This window comes from Argopecten irradians, chromosome 1, assembly GCF_041381155.1.
Source record: "Argopecten irradians isolate NY chromosome 1, Ai_NY, whole genome shotgun sequence".
Taxonomy (NCBI): Eukaryota; Metazoa; Mollusca; class Bivalvia; order Pectinida; family Pectinidae; genus Argopecten; species Argopecten irradians.
Window position 1 is genome coordinate 80721 of NC_091134.1, and position 20624 is coordinate 101344.

The following is a 20624-nucleotide window of genomic DNA, read 5'->3' on the forward strand; positions in this document are numbered from 1 at the left end:
TGCCTGGTGACTAGAATCAGTGACCTAAATATTGACCTGGTGACTAGAATCAGTGACCTAAATATTGACCTGGTGACTAGAAATAATGACCTAAATATTGGCCTGGTGACTAGAAAGAGTGACCTAAATATTGGCCTGGTGACTAGAATCAGTGACCTAAATATTGACCTGGTGACTAGAATCAGTGACCTAAATATTGGCCTGGTGATTAGAATCAGTGACCTATATATTGGCCTGGTGACTAGAATCAGTCACTTAAATATTGGCCTGGTGACTTAATCAGTGACCTTAATATTGGCCTGGTGACTAGAATCAGTGACCTAAATATTGGCCTGATGACTAGAAAGAGTAAACTAAATACTGGCCTTGGTGAGTGCTAGTGATATAGTTGTATGAAAAATGCTAATATTGACCTGGATTTGGGAGAAAACCAAACTCCCATCAATTCAGTGCAATAAAAGTTTTTGTAACTCAAAAAATGACATTATGTTTATGATAAAAATGTTTTTGTTACCTGGTCTTCTTTGTCTTTAGAATGCAAATCTGCCCCTCTCTTCAGGAACTGGCAAACTTGTCTGTAACGACAGAACAAAAAAGAGCTAACAACATTATCAAGACAAAGTCTTGTTTTACTGCAGATGATTTAAAAAAAGAAGTTTGATTACATAGTTTTATAGCATTTCAATTACATTCATACAGTTATTGACCACGCATGGTAGTTAGTGCTGCACTACAAAATAAAATTCTGAAAATGTACTCATATCAACGAATGAGATATTGATTTAATAATCAACCAATTTGTCCAAACCATTTATTTTCCAAATACCAAGAAGTTTGGGAATGCCATGGAAATGTAAAATGTGATTCGTTCCTTTGGGTAATAACGTAGTGTTATATATGTGCTACATTAAGACCCTTCTTCGAAAAATTCTCTCGGTGCACCATTTTCCTGTGTATTACACTTCAAACATTTGGTATGATATTGTTTGTTATAACAAATACACAAAAGAGGAAACTTTTTGTTGGAGGAGTTTGCAGTTTATAATTTACTAATAGTTCAAATTTAAAATCTGCATTTTCATCCTTCCTTAAACTTTTACAAACACAGTATACGTACCCTGTATTGCCATTCATAGTAGCATGATGTAATGGTGTGTTCGCCCATTTCTATCTTTCCGCGCCAACTTAGCACCATTGAGAAGGAGAAACTCGCAGGCTGAGAGGGATCCCTGGAGTTAGGTATCATTACATATAAATAGTGTAATCACAGAAACTTGCAGGCTGAGAGGGATCCCTGGAGTTAGGTATCATTACATATAAATAGTATAATCAACAGAAACTCGCAGGCTGAGAGGGATCCCTGGAGTTAGGTATCATTACATATAAATAGTGTAATCAACAGAAACTCGCAGGCTGAGAGGGATCCCTGGAGTTAGGTATCATTACATATAAATAGTGTAATCACAGAAACTGGCAGGCTGAGAGGGATCCCTGGAGTCAGGTATCATTAAATAGAATTATTTTAATCAACAGAAACTCTTTCAGTTTAAATAGGATGCCTTAAGGGCGTGTATTTCTACCTTGATATTTCAGTTTAAATAGGATGCTGCCTTAAGGGCCTGTATTTCTACCTTGATATTTCAGTTTAAATAGGATGCCTTAAGGGCCTGTATTTCTACCTTGATATTTCAGTTTATATAGGATGCCTTAAGGGCCTGTATTTCTACCGTGGTGTTTCAGTTTAAAAAGGATGCCTTAAGGGCCTGTGTTTTTTACCTTGGTACACAATGTTTTCAGTACTCATTGTAAAATACTCTCATTTAACAGTTTATATCAAATCGTTTTCCCTCAAACAAAGTACACATTAGTTGGTATGCTCAGCATACAGAGTCAGGCTTAAAACTGCCAACTATAAGAAATACAGCCTGAGGTCAGACAAAATTTGACAAACAGGGTTTTTAATCAATCCACTTACTGTCTCTACGACCTTCATCAATGGAGTTTTGCCGTCCTCCTCCTCATGGACCCAGTTAGGATCGGCCCCGTTGGCCAGGGCCTCTAACATCACCGCTAGGTTCCTCGCCTGGGCAGCCTTATACAGTAACATGTTAGGGTCCAGCTTACTCATATCCTCCCAAGATGTTGTAGACTTGGAGTCATCACCATCATCCTCGACTCCAGACCCCTCCGAGCTCTCCAGGTCCAAACCTGACACAAGGGGGAACAATGCAGTAACCAACAAGGTAACCTAACTATAATAATTACAATGAACTATAAATTGGCATCTTCACAACATTATTTGTTTTGTCAAATAACCTGAGATAATTCATAACTGGTTATTTTCATGATTTTTTCTTTTTTCAGTAAAAATTGTGAAAATGTTGACGCCTGTAAACTGACTATACAATGTTTGTATTTTGTCTACCATTGGCAATGATGAAATGAGAGAAATAACCGATTATACGATATTCGTATTTTGTCTACCATTGGCAACGATGAAACCACAGCAATAACTGAATATATTTTGTCTACCATTGGCAACGATGAAACCACTGCAAAAACTGAATATACAATATGTGTATTTTGTCTACCATTGGCAACGATGAAACCACAGCAATAACGACAGCAGTAACCTGTTATATGATATGTGTATTTTGTCTACCATTGGCAATGATGAAACGACAGCAACAACTGACTATACAATATTTGTATTTTGTCTACCATTGGCAACGATGAAATGACAGCATCAACTGAGTATACCATATTTGTATTTTGTCTACCATTGGCAACGATGAAACGACAGCAACATCCGAGTATTGAAACATAGGGACAATTGTACAAATTATCACCTTTTCGATTTCTGAGTTTGAAGGTAAAAGATGACATCAATTATAGCTTACAAAGAATATGGTGAATGTTTCACCTCAGATAAGATCAACCTTGACTATGTAACAGCCCTATAGTAAAGAAATATACAGCAGAACTTACTGGTACTGAGATCAGGCACTTCAATCTCGGAGTCTCCAAACACGATTACATCAGACGCACTGGCGCCTAGTCCACTGTCGCAGTCCTTAGATGAATTGGATACAGATAACACCGCTACAAAAATTGAAAACATTTGTCTAATACAAAAAACACTGAATCATTTCTCCAATTCAAAAGAGTTACAGAGGCTTGCGCCACAGTCAATGTTTTAGCATGAGTGCCTTTGACAGCTTGTATAAAGTTAGTTTTAAAGTTGATTTTATTACTGGATGTTGATTTCAAGTAAAAATGACTAAATATTCCTAAGATCCTATTTCTTCTCCTTCTCTTTGATTACAACAAAAACATTTACATGTATTTAAATGAATAAACATTATAATATTATCCACAAACTGTATATGACTTGTATGTTTGTTAGTATCAATGTAGGGTGCATTATTAATCAAACTATGAATATCTTTACATTGTAAGTAACATGTTCATGTTCTCAATGTGTTTACACTCCAACAACACAACACAACATGACATGTTACTTCCATGTACAAAGTCGGTGCACCAGTGACTGCTATTAAATGTGAGGATTCTGAAGCTCAACACCAGTGACTATCACAAACTGCTTCAACATGTTAATATTTTTCAAAACCTTTTAAGTGAGCATTGTGTTGAAAAGGTATGCCCAAGCAACAGTGCAATGCAAAAAATACTAAATATTTCAATTTATTTTAAGATCTAATTGCTCTTAAAGTTATATTTCATGCTAATTTCACTGTAACGATATATAAACATTTGATATTTTGATATTTGAACATGGACATGTAACTTGATGATTAAGCTCCAAAAAAGCATATGTCGGCCTATAAGAGAGCCGAAGTCTAGGGAGCTTATATTCCTGATTCTGAATAGAGCAACTTCAATCACCGCCATGTTCAGTAACTTTTGTCGGAATTCCGAATCGTATCATGCGATTGACGTCCACACGACCTGCACATGTGCGCTTACGCTAGCTTTCCTTCTGGCTAATATGAGCAAATCGTGCTGGTACATGTCTACAGAGCGAGTATTCGAAACATCTAATTCACACATTGTCGTAATTCAATATTGTGTGTATCAAATATAGTAATGTACAAGCATTATTTTCTTTGTAAATCCAGTCTGCTGATGTGAGAAAAATTGTTGACATTTACTCTTGGTTCACAACTCTCGTGTTACTTCGAGATTGTTGCGACGATGTTCGGAAGAGTTCGGAATTATTTGGCATCTTTTGAACCTATTTTTCATTTGTACACGTTAAAAAGACTTTTTACTTTTATAATTAAAAATACTTCCAGTGCTGCAACTTTATAAAAAGAGGTAAAAGTAGACAGTTTAAACCTCGGACAGACAGAGAAAATTGTGTATAACACTTAAACAGTTCAAAAAGAATGAAATTTATAGACTATACAACTTCAAGATTGCTAATCAATAAATAAATAAACTAATTGGAAAGATATGGGGATTACAACGTTTTGTCTAATAAGTTTTTCAAAATCCAACTTTTAGGGCAACATATCCTTTATCACATGGTTCCTCTAAACAAGAGGCACAGAGGGCTGGTATTACTCACTTGGATCTCTACCTATAATGGGTTTGAAAGTACATATTGGGCATTTTACCACATGGTTGGACAATAATTCAACAGATGCAAAGCAATGCTACATGTATCTGTCATTATTCAACAGAGATCTGTTCCAAAGATTATATTAAACCTTGAAACTAAGTCAATTAGGGTGTAGTCAAACCCAAGACTATTACTTTATATTCCCAAGAAAATCACTTTATATGGTGTAGTCAAACCCAAGACTAATACTTTATATTCTCAAGAAAATCACTTTATATGGTGTAGTCAAACCCAAGACTAATACTTTATATTCTAAAGAAAATTACTTTATATGGTGTAGTCAAACCCAAGACTATTACTTTATATTCCCAAGAAAATTACTTTATAAGGTGTAGTCAAACCCAAGACTATTACTTTATATTCCCAAGAAAATCACTTTAAATCACTTTATATTGTAAGTGGTTTTTTCTCTAGAGTCTCAACAAGGACTTGCAGGGGTAATGAATCTTTCCCTAATTTAGCCTTAGCTCAGACCTATGGCTTATACAGAATTTGTGCTGACCAGACATTAACAAAATCAATTCATTCCTAAAGCAGAAAGGCGTTCTGAAGAACTTGAAATAGTCTTTCAAGTCATAATATTCCTAATATTTTTTGCTTCACTGTTAAAAGGTAGGCAGGATTTGCTTAGCCTAAAGTAAAATACATGAAGCTTTTCTTGGATATGTTTTCCCATGTTTTTTACAGGTCCAAGTTCAATCAAATGCTGTAAAAATGGAATTTATAGTGGTGTGGAAAAATTATCTCATCACAAAAAGTTTTTAAGCTGTCTTCGTGAAAATATCCAAATTTACAGTATTAAAGTATTTGTAGTTATCACTAGCTACCATGAATGGTGATGTACAATGCTTAACTTGGTGATGTTCCATGCTAAGATGACATGTTTTATTTTTTCCTCAAGTTCAACTCATTAATCCAAGACAAAACCAGAGCAATATAGTGACAGCTGACTGTACTTAGATGTCAACACAGAAACGTAGGAAACTAGAGGGTAAGATATGATCAGGACATCTCAGGAATAAAAATAGTGATGAGAGGGGAGATAATTTAGTTGGCAAGTGCAAGAAGGAAGGAATGAACAGACAGGTATATGCAATGGGTCTGGAATTGATTTCAGACTATATAGGAACAGATATGTACTGAAACAAGACTTCATCAAAGACAATGTGTCTGGATATTGCTATGGCTGAATGGAAAATGCAAAGGGGAGATAACTCTGTTCCAACCAACACAGCAAGAAATGAGAAGAATTTGGAAGGTGAAAGCAGTGCATATTTCTGCTTGTATCTGTTTAAATGCTACATATCATTTATAAGACTTGATTGGTGTATTTCTCTTTTTATCATCTGGACATCCAGCAAAACCATGCAGTGTTTTAAAAAGTTCTGGTTATATATGATGGTGTCCTGTACATAGGCTCTGTGTAGGAAATAGAAGAAATGGCAACTCACGTGGTTTTGAGTGTACTTTCTCACCTAAACCAAATGGACAAAAATTAAAGTGGAATGAAATAATAATGTGTAAAACTCCTGATAATTATAAAACATAAGATGTACCACATGCATGCATTAGTGATTTCTGAGTAAACAATTAAATTCTGTTCACTTTGTATAATTTTGTTTCATATAAATAAGACTGATCCATCCCCTGAGGACATTTTTGCTTCAAAATCCTTTTCCTCATGGCTTGCATGGATGAGACCTGATTTGAAACATAATTGGTTTAAACATAGCACAAAAGGAACATGGAACAGTGGCCATTAAATGATTTCAATATGGCCACATAAAGACTGATATGTATATTTTTCCCCCCTTCCATCTCCAAGAGATTATCCCTCAACATTATGTATGATTTTCAGAGAGTCTCCATGTTATTATGTTAGCTATTTGACAAGGTCTATTTCACCTATAGTCAATATTCACACAAAGTTCATTTGAATACAACACAGTATTGCCACAAACCCAAGGTAATTTTATAACATTTTACCAATTTGAACGGATCCACTGTAATTAATTTCTTTCAGTGTCCAGATTTTCACAGGTCCATTGCAATTAATTTCTCTCAATTCATTCATAACTCCCACATGAATTCCACACAAACCAATTACCAGCAAATCCCAATTCCAAACAAAATACACAATACAACACATTACACAAGACCTGCTATTCTCAAACAATTTCAACATCATTCTTATATCTCATGTAATTCCCACACAGATCCTACACAATGTGTCCATGAAAAAGGAGTTCGATAACTTAATAATGGGTAAGAGAGAGAGAAAGTTCTATCAATTAGAATGATCTGATATTAACCCTTAGACTGCTGCAATAGTTTGCATAGTAAGATGGCTCTCAGTGCTGCATTAATTTTGTAAAATCTAGGGAAATGATAATTTAATTATAAATGAGTATATCTTGAAAACTATTTGCATTATTTGAATAAAAGTTATATGAAAATTGTTTGTTATTGCCTGTGGTTTGTATTGGTGCTGTTTATTCCGCAAATATACTTCTCGTTAAGCATACAGGTAACAATACAGGTGACTAAAAGGTTGTATCAAATAATAACAAGAAAACTCAATTAAAATAATGAAATAAAACCAATTTAATCGTGTAACCTTAGTATTAAGAAGCATATGACTTCATTTGATTATTGAGTCTTTGAAAAAATCCAGGTAAAAACTTTTAAAACTAATCAATATTCATAAACGAAATCTTGATAATTGTTCATGAAAGAAAGATGCTAGTTACCTGTTTAATTTCTGGTCTATCATCACACGTTTAATTTCTGGTCTATCATCACACAGAGTATGCATCTGCATTATATACCACACATTATCTCTATCTTAGACCCAATTACCCTTAAAAGTATTGTTATAGCTCAGGTGAATCCAGGGAATCAACTGTCAGTCAGGTGAAAGTTAATCAGACAATATACCTAGAAAACGATCCTAAACAATTTCCGAAAATTGTTTTTCAAGTGAATCATCACTTGACAAATCACTTGACAAACAGTGGTGTAAATCACTCTTAATCTGGATAAAACCTGTAGCCGTTATCAATGTAAAAGAAACACCTGTATCTCATAAGGTAAGACTGTCATTTTTCATCCGTCAAAGTCAATCTCGTCGTCTGTCAACACCAAAGCCGGACGCATGGGGGGCTGCCTCATTTTCTGTGTTGGCATCAGGCACATAATTATAAATAGGAGGAATTAAAATAATGTTGTCTTCTATTGGATTCCAATCTAAAGTATCTGACCCTTCAAATTTACTTTCAACTTCTGACACATCATTAGCATGTTGTACATGTTTTTCATCACTTTGATCTACCGGAGAAGCCATTTTGATGAGTCAGTATTCCATTCTAATTCCTTCCACACCTGTGGGTAATTTTACCGCATGATCTCGAGAATATCGAATGTAATGACAATAGAACTAATTGGAAGCATTCTACTTTCGTTTTCAGTCATAATTTTAGCAACAGGAGGGAGATTTGACGATCGGACTATCAATTGAAAACTCAGAGTAAAAAAAAGTTACACGTGTAGCAGTGAGGGCCATTTAAACCAACACGTAAATAGTCGTGTGTAGCAGTCTAAAGGGTAAAGGTATTTTAACCAATGAGGGCCATTTAAACCAACACGTAAATAGAACCAACACGTAAATAGTCATGTGTAGCAGTCTAAAGGGTAAAGGTGTTTTAACCAATGAGGGCCATTTAAACCAACACATAAATAGTCATGTGCAGCAGTCTAAAGGGTAAAGGTATTTTAACCAATGAGGGCCATTTAAACCAACACGTAAATAGTCATGTGTAGCAGTCTAAAGGGTAAAGGTATTTTAACCAATGAGGGCCATTTAAACCAACACGTAAATAGTCATGTGTAGCAGTCTAAAGGGTAAAGGTATTTTAACCTCTATGGTATAGAGAAAGCTTTTATCAGCTAGAATTTCCTGACAATGATGTTAATTACCCTCCATGAGTCCACTCGTCACATCAGACTCGAGATCAGACTGAGGCTCCTCCTTGTTTGGGGAGCGAATCGGTGAAGATCGTTTGGTTTTCCTCTTCACACTCCAGCCTCTCACTCGACTAGCCGCCTTGGGTCCTGGTAGCCTCACCACAAACGCCTTATCTACATACTTAGCACGAATCCAGTTCTCTCGTATAGATCTGTAGCAGACAAGCTTTTAACTGAGTCGTGAAGATAGCAACATTGTATCATTGTCAAAATTTCAAATCAAGATATCTTAAAACTACATTCTCAAAAAAAAGAAAAGGTTTTTTTTCCAGAAAACCTCAAAATATACAAACAAAATCTTAAGAATAATTTATCCATGTTACATATCTAGGTTTTAATCAAAAAACATTTTCTAGGTAACATGACAGAAACTGGCAGCTTTTACTCAAGATACTTACAGTAATAACTACGTAAGGATCTCTTATCCACTTAATTTTGAGAAGTGTTTTGAAATTGAAATATTTAACATAGATGATGGTCAATCAGGATCAACAGAACCCTTTACATAAAAAGTAAAATCTTAAAAATAACCAGTGTAAGGGTTCACCTTTTACAATCAAATGTTGCCTTGGTTGCTATGGACTCATCTACATTGGCCTCGTAGATACGGTTGACGATGTCGTTACCTAGCTCTACCATGACCTTGATTTGTTCTTGTTCCCAGGCATCCAGAGTTATGGATCGTACCTTAGACAGGTGGACACCAAAACTTCTACAACACCACAAAAAGGTCAATATTACTGATAAATCATTTGTTATTGTCAAAATATCAAGACAAAAGATATTATTATTGAAGTTCGTCAAAGACAAAAAGTGAAGAGTTATAAAATAATCATCGAAAGTCTCAGATATTCACAAATGATCTTCACAAGCTTATATCAATTACCAGTGAAATCTTTGTTGTTGCAAACTGCAGAATCTTCTGTTTGTGCCTATTGGTATTATATAATTATTGAACTTTCTATATGATGATGTAATTGTATTATGTATTGAAATTCAATTTAAAATGCTAGTTATAAATGTCTACCATATTCAATTTCAACAAGAACTTATTGATTTTTAAATAGATTGGACATCAGGCTATGCCTATGTAAGTGCTTTCCAACTTAACCCTATACATCTAGGAGATAAAGTTTCAATGCATTGGAAATATAAAGGGCATGATGGTCAGACAAAATTCATTAAGTATTGTTAAGTATAGAACTGTAGATACCTCAACACTTGATAAATTACCTGAACTGTTTAATGTTCCCAGCCTAATGCATACCCAAACAAGAGGCCCATGGGCCTTAACGGTCACCTGATATTTGATGAAAATTATTATGTTATTTACTAGCCAATTAAACTCATGTCTTCTGCTCATGAAATAGGAACAGAGATCTAATAGGTCTCAACATACAAAGTTTCATTAAGATTGGTGCATTATAGTGTTCACAAGGTTCAATAATTATTATCGCAAAGGGCAATAACTCTGTAATTAAGCTAGAGACGAATCAAGCTGATTTTTGAACTCGTCCGAGATCTTTCCAATGTTAGGCTACATGCAAAGTTTAAATTAAGCGGGGTGCATATTTACTCAAGTTACGGTAATCACAAAGTCACATCATAATCATTAGAGCTAAGGGCAATAACTCCGTAAATAACTGTTGAAGTAAGCTCAATTTCGAACTTGTACTAGAAATTTCCAATGTTAGTCTACATACAAATTTTCATTAAGCTCGGTTCATATTTACTCAAGTTATCATGTTCACAAGGTTCAATTATAAATATTACAAAGGGAAATAACTCTGTAAGTTACAATTGAATAAAGCTGATTTTCAAACGTGTTCGAGATCTTTCCAATGTTAGTCTACATACAAAGTTTTAATAAGCTCGTTGATATTTACTTAAGTCATTGTGTTCACAAGGTATAATAATAATTATTTGTGCAAAGGGCAATAACTCCATAAATTACTATGGAATCACGCTGATTTTCGAACTCCTTTGAGATCTTTAAGTTTCATTAAGATCGGTGTATATTTACTCAAGTTATCGCGTTCACAATGTCCAATAATAATTATTAGAGCAAAGGGCAATAACTCTGCAAATTAGTATCGAATCACGCTGATTTTCAAACTCGACGGAGTTCTTTCTAATGTTAGTCTTCATAAAAAGTTTCATTAAGATCAATATATATCTGCTCAAGTTATCACGTTCACAAGGTCCAAAATATTTATTAGTACAAAGGGCAATAACTCCTTAAATTACTATTGAATCAAACTGATTTTCGAACTTGAGATCTTTCCAATATTAGTCTGCATACAAAGTTTCATAAAGCTCGGTTTATATTTACTCAAGTTATCATATTCACAAGGAAATGTGACCTAGTTAAGTATTTGTTCTATTTTAGCATTAAAGACCTAAATATTTTTGCTGAAAACTAAGATTTTATAACAATCTGATAGCTTGATATTGATGTTTACTATTACATGTGGATCTTGACATGATCTGCTGAAGATGATTATATCCTAGGGTCACATTGGCTAGGTCATGTGCATAATTAAGGTCATTGTAAATGAATGGTAACATCTGTCCACTAAGCATCGATCCGCTGTTTCCCCATGTTTAATGCAGTTATTTATCCCCACCCTATAAGGATACTAGTATTGCATTTTCAGTATTATTCTATGCTTTGGTTCAGAGAAGAAGTCGTTAATACACTTTTGGCCCCGCCCCTCAGGTTCCCAGGAGGTCAGCCCCATCATTTGTACAATTTTTAATCCCCGCCTTATAAGGATGCTACCATTGCATTAGGAGTGCTATCTCATGCTTAGCTTCCGAAATTGTTGGGACCATGTAAGGATAATTTCATACAAGTTTCAGCTAAATTGCACGGGTAGAACTTGAAGTTAAAAATGTGTTTTCAAGATGGCATATGTAGCAGCCATCTTAGATTTTGGACCAATCCGAGAAATAAGAACACTTTGTCCGGATCTTTTCAGGCAAGTTTCAGCCAAATGGCATCAGTAAACTGTAAAAGAAGTTTAAAATGTGTTTTCAAGATGTCAGTTGTGGCAGCCATCTTGGATTTCGGATTGACCTGAAAAATAACAACAATTGGTCGGGATCATGTAAGGATCATTTCATGCAAGTTTCAGCTAAATCGTACAGGTTGAACTTGAGAATAAACTAAATATGTGTTTTCAAGATGGTGGCTCACTGCACATGAAGACAGACAAAACCTGATGCCTACAGGACTACATAATGCAAATGAAATGAAATGTTAAACAGTTCAGGTACTGTACAGAGTGTGATACAGATATTAATACTGGACCAGTGCAATCTAATTAAAATTAGACTTGTAATTCTGCTCCACTACGATACTCTATGTTACGCTCTAATACAAGATCTAACGATGCCCCGTTCAGGGTCACCTCAGCATGACCCCTATGGTTAGCCAATCAGCCTGTCGCCTACGGAATCTTCGGTGTGGTTGATTCATTCGGAAGTGTAAACGGATAATAGTACGTCCCGAGATGTTCCAATTCTAGGCCAGAGGTCATGCTGAGGTGACCTCGAACGGGGCATCATTAGATCTTGTATTGGAGCATAACGTAGAGTATCGTAGTGGAGCAGAATTACAAGTCTAATTTTAATTAGATTGGGACCAGTGTGGACACTGTACCTGTGGATATCTGAACACTCATTACAGAGTGTGATACTGAGGTTAATACTGGACCAGTGTTGATACTGTACCTGTGGATACCTGAACACTCAATACAGAGTGTGATACTGAGGTTAATACTGGAGAAGTGTGTATACTGTACCTGTGGATACCTGAACACTCATTACAGAGTGTGATACTGAGGTTAATACTGGACCAGTGTTGATACTGTACTTGTGGATATCTGCACACCTGATACAAAGTGTGATACTGAGGTTAATACTGGAGCAGTGTGGATACTGTACCTACATGTGGATACCTGAACACCTGATACAAAGTCAAAGTGTGATATCAAGGTTAATACTGGACCAGTGTGGATACTGTACTTGTGGATATCTGAACTATCAATACACAGTGTGATACTGAGGTTTATACTGGACCAATGTGGATAATGAAACTGTGAATATCTGAACACTTTATACAGTGTGATACTGAGGTTTATACTGGACCAGTGTGGATACTGTACCTGTGGATACCTGAACACTCAATACAGAGTGTGATACCAAGGTTAATACTGGACCAGTGTGGATACCACCTGTGGATATCTGAACACTCAATACAGAATGTGATACTGAGGTTTATACTGGACCAGTGTGGATACTGTACCTGTGGATACCTGAACACTCAATACAGAGTGTGATACTGAGGTTTATACTGGACCAGTGTGGATACTGTACCTGTGAATATCTGCATGAACACTCAATACAGAAGTTGATACTGAGGATAATACTGGAGAAGTGTGGATACTGTACCTGTGGATACCTGAACACTCAATACAGAGTGTGATACTGAGGTTAATACTGGAGAAGTGTGTATACTGTACCTGTGGATACCTGAACACTCATTACAGAGTGTGATACTGAGGTTAATACTGGACCAGTGTTGATACTGTACTTGTGGATATCTGCACACCTGATACAAAGTGTGATACTGAGGTTAATACTGGAGCAGTGTGGATACTGTACCTACATGTGGATACCTGAACACCTGATACAAAGTCAAAGTGTGATATCAAGGTTAATACTGGACCAGTGTGGATACTGTACTTGTGGATATCTGAACACTCAATACAGAGTGTGATACTGAGGTTTATACTGGACCAGTGTGGATACTGTACTTGTGGATATCTGAACTATCAATACACAGTGTGATACTGAGGTTTATACTGGACCAATGTGGATAATGAAACTGTGAATATCTGAACACTTTATACAGTGTGATACTGAGGTTTATACTGGACCAGTGTGGATACTGTACCTGTGGATACCTGAACACTCAATACAGAGTGTGATACCAAGGTTAATACTGGACCAGTGTGGATACCACCTGTGGATATCTGAACACTCAATACAGAATGTGATACTGAGGTTTATACTGGACCAGTGTGGATAATGTACCTGTGGATACCTGAACACTCAATACAGAGTGTGATACTGAGGTTTATACTGGACCAGTGTGGATACTGTACCTGTGAATATCTGCATGAACACTCAATACAGAAGTTGATACTGAGGATAATACTGGAGAAGTGTGGATACTGTACCTGTGGATACCTGGACACTCAATACAGAGTGTGATACTGAGGTTTATACTGGACCAGTGTGGATACTGTACCTGTGAATATCTGCATGAACACTCAATACAGAAGTTGATACTGAGGTTAATACTGGACCAGTGTGGATACTGTACCTGTGGATACCTGAACACTCAATACAGAGTGTGATACTGAGGTTTATACTGGACCAGTGTGGATACTGTACCTGTGGATACCTGAACACTCAATACAGAGTGTGATACTGAGGTTTATACTGGACCAGTGTGGATACTGTACCTGTGGATATCTGCATGAACACTCAATACAGAAGTTGATACTGAGGATAATACTGGAGAAGTGTGGATACTGTACCTGTGGATACCTGAACACTCAATACAGAGTGTGATACTGAGGTTTATACTGGACCAGTGTGGATACTGTACCTGTGAATATCTGCATGAACACTCAATACAGAAGTTGATACTGAGGATAATATCGTATTTTTGCGCATATAGTGCGCACTTTTTTTCATAATCTATCAAGTGAAAAGTTGGGGGTGCGCACTATACGCAGGTGCAAGGCATGGCCAGGTCCTGGGTCATGATCACCGACCGGCAGGTCCGAGCTATGCAGTAACATTTTGTACACGTTGTCGTGAAATAATTATGATTAAATACTTGGATCTTTAAGTCAATGGTCAATGCATATATTCAATATAAAAGGAAAACATCTCTTGAAATTTTTATCTTTAATTCCTTGAAAGTCCGTTTTGAAAGCACGTGTGTTCATGACCGGATTCATGTTACGATCGTGAATCTTCAGTAAGGTATCTCCAAATCTAAATGGCTAAATGAATATAGCCTGGAGCTTGAAACGATGTGTAAGTGTGTAATTAATTTGTCACATTAGACAGATTACCTTATAAATAAGTTTCTCCAGCATGTGAAAACTTTTGAACTTGCAAATGTTTACGGAAGTGAGTGTAATCCCACATGCAGAGCCAGCAAATTAAATACGAAACTAAAACCTTCCTACATTAACACTGACCAATCGGCACTATAAATGATGGTATGACTGTAAAATTTACTCTTATTACTATCTTTTGAAATGGTTCTGTAAGATATCATCCTGATTTCAATACTAATTGAAATAATTGAGAATACGGAAGCGTGCAGTCAGTAATCAAATATGGCGGCCACCTGTGGTTGATTGGCCTACTCAGTCGGCTTTCCAGCTAATATCTTGGACAATGATTAAATCTAAATGCTGAACCGATACACAATAGACTTGATTGATACCACTTGGAATTACACAAGGTATGGTTAATTATTTGATTGTAGAACCATCGTTGTTGATATCCTCATTATAGTGTCACCGGCAATTCACAAGCTAACTAGGCTTAGGCCTGCCGTTGTGTAAACAAAGTGTCAATCATCGTGTCAAACTCCTCTCGCCAGTTAATTTTAATGAACAGAAGGTTGTTTTAAGCACTGATAAACAATAAGAACCGTTTGATTTTGTTCTTCAAAAGTGTTTGGAGGCAATGCAAAATGTTGTGAACGAAGATACAATAACTGAGATTTTTTTGTGTAAATTTTTTTTTCTTTCCAAAATGAAACTCAAAAACGTACCTGCACACTATACGCTGGTGCGCACTATACGCGCAAAAATACGGTACTAGAGAAGTGTGGATACTGTACCTGTGGATACCTGAACACTCAATACAGAGTGTGATACTGAGGTTTATACTGGACCAGTGTGGATACTGTACCTGTGGATATCTGAACACTCAATACAGAGTGTGATACTGAGGTTTATACTGGACCAGTGTGGATACTGTACCTGTGAATATCTGCATGAACACTCAATACAGAAGTTGATACTGAGGTTAATACTGGAGAAGTGTGGATACTGTACCTGTGGATACCTGAACACTCAATACAGAGTGTGATACTGAGGTTTATACTGAACCAGTGTGGATACTGTACCTGTGGATACCTGAACACTCAATACAGAGTGTGATACTGAGGTTTTTACTGGACCAGTGTGGATACTGTACCTGTGAATATCTGCATGAACACTCAATACAGAGTGTGATACTGAGGTTTATACTGGACCAGTGTGGATACTGTACCTGTGAATATCTGCATGAACACTCAATACAGAAGTTGATACTGAGGTTAATACTGGAGAAGTGTGGATACTGTACCTGTGGATACCTGAACACTCAATACAGAGTGTGATACTGAGGTTTATACTGAACCAGTGTGGATACTGTACCTGTGGATACCTGAACACTCAATACAGAGTGTGATACTGAGGTTTTTACTGGACCAGTGTGGATACTGTACCTGTGAATATCTGCATGAACACTCAATACAGAGTGTGATACTGAGGTTTATACTGGACCAGTGTGGATACTGTACCTGTGGATATCTGAACACTCAATACAGAGTGTGATACTGAGGTTTATACTGGACCAGTGTGGATACTGTACCTGTGGATATCTGAACACTTTATACAGAGGGTGATACCGAGGTTAATACTGGACCAGTGTGGATACTGTACCTGTGGATACCTGAACACTCAATACAGAGTGTGATACTGAGGTTTATACTGGACCAGTGTGGATACTGTACCTGTGGATACCTGAACACTCAATACAGAGTGTGATACTGAGGTTTATACTGGACCAGTGTGGATACTGTACCTGTGGATACCTGAACACTCAATACAGAGTGTGATACTGAGGTTTATACTGGACCAGTGTGGATACTGTACCTGTGGATACCTGAACACTCAATACAAAGTGTGATACTGAGGTTTATACTAGACCAATGTGGATACTGTACCTGTGGATATCTGAACACTTCATACAGAGGGTGATACCGAGGTTTATACTGGACCAGTGTGGATACTGTACCTGTGAATATCTGCATGAACACTCAATACAGAAGTTGATACTGAGGTTAATACTGTAGAAGTGTGGATACTGTACCTATGGATACCTGAACACTTTATACAGAGTGTGATACCGAGGTTAATACTGACCAGTGTGGATACCGTACTTGTGTATATCTGAACAATCAATACAGAGTGTAATACTGAGGTTAATACTGGACCAGCATGGATACTGTACTTGTGGATACCTGAACACCTGATACAGAGTGTGATACTGTGGTTTATACTGGACCAATGTGGATAATGAACCTGTGAATATCTGAACACTCAATACAGAGGGTGATACTGAGGTTTATACTGGACCAGTGTGGATACTGTACCTGTGGATACCTGAACACTCAATGCAGAGTGTGATACCAAGGTTGATACTGGACCAGCGTGGATCTGGCGAACCACAATCACAGCAGTGATTGTTTCCTGGTATGGACAGCAGCTGTTCTAATCTCCTGAAACAATCAAATATAATCATTACCTTTTTGGCAAATAGTGATAAAAGGTTTGCAGAGAGATGAAGGGAATCAAAGTTCATTCACACACCAGTATTCTTCAATGATCTTATCTTAAAGGAAGTGTTAATGCATGTAAGTTATGGTAAACATTGCATAAGCAGACCTGTCTACCTTATTTTGTTGTGAAGTGTAGTTCTTTGAGTAAAAAAATAAAAAAAAATGGTGTAGTTTCCATATGTTGGACCTTGTTCTGTTTGGAGGCTGGAGGGGTTGATGATATAGGGATGGTATATAGACTAGATAGATACACAGACTTACTGTTGGACCTTGCTCTGTTTGGAGACTGGAGAGGTTGATGATATAGTGATGGTATATAGACTAGATAGATACACAGACTTACTGTTGGGCCTTGCTCTGTTTGGAGGCTGGAGGGGTTGACGATGATATGGAATTATCCTCTGTTGAAGACTGTAATGGTCGGTTTGTTTCCATTTCCTCTTCCTGTTAAAATGTAAATATATAACTGAATTCTGCTGGTAGGAGGCACATACAAGTTATTGAAACATTCAAATGATCTCCCATTATATAAGCACGCTGTACAACTCTTATCTCATGCTTTTTAAGCACATCTGAAGGCATTACTGAATTATCTCCCTTGGATTTATATCGTATGCCTGGGGTCTGCTGGTTTGAGGAACATTTGAAGGCATTACTAAATGATCTCACCTTTTATTCATATACGTACAATTTTGGTCTGCTGGTTTGAAGCACATTTGAAGGAATTACTTACTTATCTCCCCTTGTATTTATATATGTACGCATATGTACAATTTGGGTCTGCTGGTTTGAGACACATTTGAAGGGATTACTTTATTATCTCCCCTTGTATTTATATATGTACGATTTGGGTCTACTGGTGTGAGGTACATTTGAAGTCATTACTTACTTATCTCCCCTTTTATTTATATACGTACAATTTTGGTCTGCTGGTTTGAAGCACATTTGAAGTCATTACTTACTTATCTCCCCTTTTATTTATATATGTAAATTTTTGGTCTGCTGGTTTGAAGCACATTTGAAGTCATTACTTACTCATCTCCCCTTGTATTTACATATGTACGATTTGGGTCTGCTGGTTTGAGGCACATTTGAAGGCATTATTAAATTATGTCCCCTTGCATTTATATATGTACTGTGAAATCGTTAATTTTCGTAAGGGTTTAATTTTCGTGGATTTCGTTATTTGACCAAAATCAACGAATTTACATCCCCACAAAAACAGATCTTTTTAATGAGTGTATACTTATGTCATGTAAGTTTATGCGTTCATACATCATAGGATGATTAGTAGCTCACTACATAAGTCTATTTCAGGGAATAGCATAACAAGATCAAAGTTGGAAAGTATATATATTGTTCAAACAAAGACAGTTTTAAAAATTTGATAAACTATTTCTACATGTACCAACGATTAATTGAGTCTATCATGGAATTATCAATGTGACACGATAATTGTTTCGTGGCTACACCTGTAAAAACACTGGTTGAGTACCGACTCTAACTTGTGATTGTAACAGTACCTGGTGTACGTGTAGAGCTTAGCTCCGCTCCAGGAATCACACAGTGACAGTGTCGACTGTGTATTTTTAACAGTAATGTGTAAGGCTTTCTCCACGAATTTAAGCATCAACGAAATTGTAAAATTTTATAATCCACGAATATTGAGCCCAACGAAAATAAATCATTTCACAGTATGATTTGGTTCAGCTGGTTTGAAGCACATTTGAAGGCATTTCTTAATTATCTCCCCTTGTATTTATATCAAAACGATTTGGGTTTGCTGGTTTCAGGCACATTTGAAGGCATTACTTAATTATCTCCCTTGTATTTATACACATACGATTTGGGTCTGCTGGTTTGCTGGTTTGAAGCACATTTGAAGGCATTATTAAATTATCTCCCCTTGTATTTATATACAAACGATTTGGGTTTGCTGGTTTGAGGTACATTTGAAGGCATTACTAAATTATCTCCCCTTGTATTTATATACAAACGATTTGGGTTTGCTGGTTTGAGGCACATTTGAAGGCATTACTAAATTATCTCCCTTTGTATTTATATACATATGATTAGGGTCTGCTGGTTTGAGACACATTTGAAGGGATTACTTTATTTTCTTCCCTTGTATTTATATGTATGATTTGGGTCTGCTGGTTTGAGGCACATTTGAAGGCATTATTAAATTATCTCCTCTTGTATTTATATACATATGATTAGGGTCTGCTGGTTTGAGGCACATTTGAAGGCATTACTAAATTATCTCCCCTTGTATTTATATACATATGATTAGGGTCTGCTGGTTTGAGGCACATTTGAAGGCATTACTAAATTATCTCCCCTTGTATTTATATACATACGATTTGGGTTTGCTGGTTTGAGGCACATTTGAAGGCATTACTAAATTATCTCCCCTTGTATTTATATACATACGATTTGGGTTTGTTGGTTTGAGGCACATTTGAAGGCATTACTAAATTATCTCCCCTTGTATTTATATACATACAATTTGGGTTTGTTGGTTTGAGGCACATTTGAAGGCATTACTAATGCCAGTTTGTATCTCTGTTATCCACATCTGACAATCCTCGTCTGTCTCGGCTTGTAACATGTGACTCCTGAAAATAAATACTTTACTGCTTGATTTGATAAATTAATAAACGATAATCCTGTCATCCATATCCATGCAATATTAACAAATTTATACGATCAACAGGATTTATTCCTTGAGAAAATATTTTCAGGTTCAATCAATTTTTGAAGCCTTTCATCCTAGTGCAATAAAGCTTAAACAGGACTTTTTGGAATTGTGTAATTGTTAGAATTTATTGGGACTGTAACAGGACTTTGTTAGATATTACTTTGGTTGTAACTTGTGACTGTGATAATTTACCCAGACTGTAAACAGAAGTTTGTGAGAAATTATGACAGGATATGGTGAAAATTTACCTGGATGGGGACAAGACATCAAAGCAAAATCGTCGTTCTGTTTCATACACAGGTTTGACTGTACACAGTCTCAGATCTTCCTCCATCACTGAGCATTCCTTAACACCAGAACGTTTCCGGTACACTAGCTGGTTATTCTGGATCATGAACCATCGCCTATAATTCAAACAGTTTTCATCACATCAACATCTACTAACTTCACCCTCTTCTTCTTTTCCTACTTTTTGACTTGTAGTGATATACTATTTTCCCTCCAGACCCACTTCCCCTGCATTTTGGAGTATTTAGTTATTTTTTTAATCT

The 20624-nt window shown here is 36.4% G+C and overlaps 1 protein-coding gene across 1 annotated transcript in view; it reads right to left on the reverse strand.

Moving 5' to 3' along the window:
* Positions 1–20624, reverse strand: part of LOC138314347 (arf-GAP with coiled-coil, ANK repeat and PH domain-containing protein 2-like) — a 97966-nt gene that overhangs the window by 4305 nt on the left and 73037 nt on the right. The window contains 12 exon segments of the mRNA XM_069254653.1: positions 515–575; positions 1118–1155; positions 1158–1229; positions 1976–2208; positions 2989–3102; positions 6097–6120; positions 8621–8820; positions 9216–9380; positions 17187–17312; positions 17716–17816; positions 19879–19990; positions 20322–20477. Of these exon segments, the coding sequence (XP_069110754.1) occupies positions 515–575; positions 1118–1155; positions 1158–1229; positions 1976–2208; positions 2989–3102; positions 6097–6120; positions 8621–8820; positions 9216–9380; positions 17187–17312; positions 17716–17816; positions 19879–19990; positions 20322–20477 (1402 nt within the window).